This window comes from Aptenodytes forsteri, unplaced genomic scaffold (genome assembly GCF_000699145.1).
Source record: "Aptenodytes forsteri isolate BGI_AS27 unplaced genomic scaffold, ASM69914v1 Scaffold181, whole genome shotgun sequence".
Taxonomy (NCBI): Eukaryota; Metazoa; Chordata; class Aves; order Sphenisciformes; family Spheniscidae; genus Aptenodytes; species Aptenodytes forsteri.
The window spans coordinates 763,829-766,882 of NW_008795702.1; the positions used below are offsets into that span (position 1 = coordinate 763,829).

General features: G+C 53.6%; 1 protein-coding gene across 4 annotated transcripts in view; it reads left to right on the forward strand.

The window, feature by feature from the left end:
• The window catches only part of LHX9 (LIM homeobox 9), a 20,717-nt gene that overhangs the window by 4,791 nt on the left and 12,872 nt on the right, over positions 1-3,054 (forward strand). For 2 of the 4 annotated variants that reach the window (XM_009283170.2, XM_009283167.2), the window contains exons 1-2: positions 309-878; positions 2,609-2,811. In XM_009283170.2, the coding sequence (XP_009281445.1) occupies positions 693-878; positions 2,609-2,811 (389 nt within the window). In that variant the 5' untranslated portion in view covers positions 309-692. Of the gene's footprint in view, positions 1-308; positions 879-2,608; positions 2,812-3,054 lie in introns of those variants that run through there. The other 2 variants (XM_009283168.1, XM_009283169.1) reach the window with 2 other exon arrangements.

The following is a 3,054-nucleotide window of genomic DNA, read 5'->3' on the forward strand; positions in this document are numbered from 1 at the left end:
GCGGAACGGAGCTTCCCCCGGCGCGGAGCGGCCCCGGCGGGCGCGGGGCCCCCGGGCCACCCTGCCCCTCGCCGGGCGCCGTCGCCGCCAACTCCCGGGACTCCGTGTTCGGGGGAGGTAATAAACCCCACCCCACCCACAGCCCCGACTGTAATGTTTGTCACTGCTTGCCCATCACTAGGGGCTGAGAGGAGCATGACAGGTCTTTGTTGTCTGAATAAAAATCAGTGGCAGCAGAAGGGAGGGAACTCCTCCTACTAAATTATCAAAAATGGGCTGGCTTTAGTCTCTTAACAAATTGGACAGAGCTCCGGAAAGCAGCAGTCCCAAATCCAACCTACAGGCACTGGGAACTTTAAAGCAGCCAGGGACTGCTGAAAATAGCACTTCTTTTTGCTTTCTTTGTATTCAAAACTATATCCTTTCCCGACCGATTCTACCGCCCCAGGTCCAAGTCTCTCCAGTCGGGAGCCCCAGCTCTCCAGAACAGTAACAGATCCTTTAGCTCGCTTTTATTATTTTATTTTTAAAATTAATTATTATTACATTTTCTCCCCCTTGTCTGTTTTCTGCACATCTTCAGGAAGCCCTCGGTGCTTGTGCAAAGAGAAGCTCCTATTGCAACCTCCCTCCCTGCGCTGTGCGCCTCGGTCTAAACGTTTTGGATGATCTAAAGACTCTGGGGTCTGTATATGGAAATAGTGGGGTGCAGAGCAGAAGAAAATACTTGTCCTTTCCGTCCCCCAGCCATGCTTTTCCACGGGATCTCCGGAGGCCATATCCAAGGAATCATGGAGGAGATGGAGAGGCGATCCAAGACCGAGTCCCGCCTGGCCACAGGGGGGCAGAGGAAAGGACAGATGAACGGCCGAGAGACGGTAAGAAAGGAGCTGGCACTCTTTGAGAGGGAATCCCTGCAAGCATGGACCCGCGGCGGGACAGACCCTGGCTTTGGGGAAGAGAAAGACGCTGTTTCCCCCTGCCCCTTCCCCGCCACCCCTTGCTTGTAGAGACCCTCCCGAGGCTCCCTGTAAACCCGCCCGCAGTGCTGGCTGCTGCGCTGGCCAGGCTCAGATACACCTCTGTCCGGTCACTGTCCTTGCGTGTGCTCTCTGGAGTAACGGGGGGAAATATTTTAACTGGTAACAGGGACGGGTTTTCAGTCCTTACGGCGAAGCAGCCCCTTGCCCCTCGCCCCTCGCTCGGCTCTGCCCCGTCCGAGCAGGGCTGCAGCTGGAGTTTCTGAGGTGTACTTTACTTTTTTTTGCGCTCCTGGCACCTCCTAAATTAAACCGCAGACCGCGACCGCTTACTTTGCGTAACCATTTTTGGTCTGAAGCGTGGGACTGATACAAAGAGGCACCGCTCTCTCTGAACGCTCTGCCCGCCGACTACTTTGCTTAGCGGTAACATCTCCTCTCTTATCAGTCAGAGGACCAAACTCTTCATAAATGTACTAACGGACGGCGGAGAAACCGAGTGTCACGCTGTGTTTTGTGCAAAGCGAGATCTCCCTTTCTCCAACTTGTAGGGCTCCCGCCGGTCGCGCACAAGGCTCTGCACACAAAGTAACGGCCCGGAAAACTGCTTTAGGGCTTTGAGCCATCGGGTCCTTCCCCCCTTCCCTTAAATAAACTCCCGCTTTGTTATATGAGGATTTGCAATGTAAATTCAACTCGCCCTTTCAATTGCTGCACAAGAAAAAAAAAAAAAAAAAAAAGGGGGCGAGGAGCACGACTTGAGATTGGAAAATGAATGCGGAGTTGCCACTTTAAAACAGTTGCGACTTTAGAACAAGGTGTTCGGGATTTTTTTTCCCCCTCTGTTAGTTTATCAGCAAAAGCTGCCCCAAGTTTCACGGCAGAGCTTTTGTCTCCGCCGTCCCCCCGCCTGCCTTTGTCCCGAGCGACACTCCTCGTGGGGAGCAGATTACTGGGAACTCGCAGAAGTTTGCCGATGAAAAGATGCTACTTTTAGCTGAGACCAGCCCGTGCCACCTCTCCGTCCACGTCCCTGGCCGGGGCGGTGAGCCTTCGCGCTCGCTGCTCTTTACAGCATTCACCTGTCTCCCTTCTCTTACTTCTGTTTTACATGGCCTGGTTTTCTTTACAGACGGGGTTTTGGCTGGTTTAAGCGCGGGCGAAAATTTACCGGAAAATCGGTGCAAGCCTGCACCCTCTGCCATAAACTTTTGGTGCAGCAAAACGGTATTTTCCTACTTTAAAATGACGTTCTTGTGGAGCGCTCTAAGATTAAAACGCCAAAGTAACGGGGAAGCTACAGACTTCAGCCTGAGGACCTCAGAAAAGAATGGGCTCTGCTTTTCTAACTGAGGCCTAATCAGTTGCCTTCACGTATAGAAATGACATTAGCTCGTTAGGAGAGGTTTAATGGGATAAACACGAAAGCTGAACCGCGCGGAATACTTTCCTAGCGGGGATGGTCCCGGTTCCCCCTCAAACTTCCCGCCGGGAGCGGGCGGTTTGGTCCCAGAGAGCGGTCTCTTTGTACGAGCCCCGTCCCCAGCCCAGGACCCCGTTCCCAGCCCGGCCTGCCTGCCTGCCTTTCCCTCCCTGTCTCATCCCCTTGTGGTGTGGTTGTTTTGCAGAACGTGCCCCCAATGAGTCCCGAGAAGCCTGCTTTGTGTGCTGGTTGTGGAGGGAAGATCTCAGACAGATATTACCTGCTGGCTGTTGACAAACAATGGCACCTCAGGTGTCTTAAGTGCTGTGAATGTAAACTGGCTTTGGAGTCAGAACTCACCTGCTTTGCCAAGGACGGCAGTATTTACTGCAAGGAGGATTACTACAGGTACAGCAATCAGTCCCCGTGGGTTCAAAAGCACATGCCCTCAGAAGGCACCAGGAGCCGAAACGCTCTTTTCGCCACATGGGCTTTCGAAGGTAGCTTTGATCGCAGTCAGCGATTCCCTAATCCTGTAAACGTGTCCCCTCCGAAAAGTCTCGCACGTTTGAAAACTGAACGGATCGACCGAGCGGGGACACGCCGACTGAGCACGCGTGGCGGCACACAAACGGGCGAAGGAGGAGACCC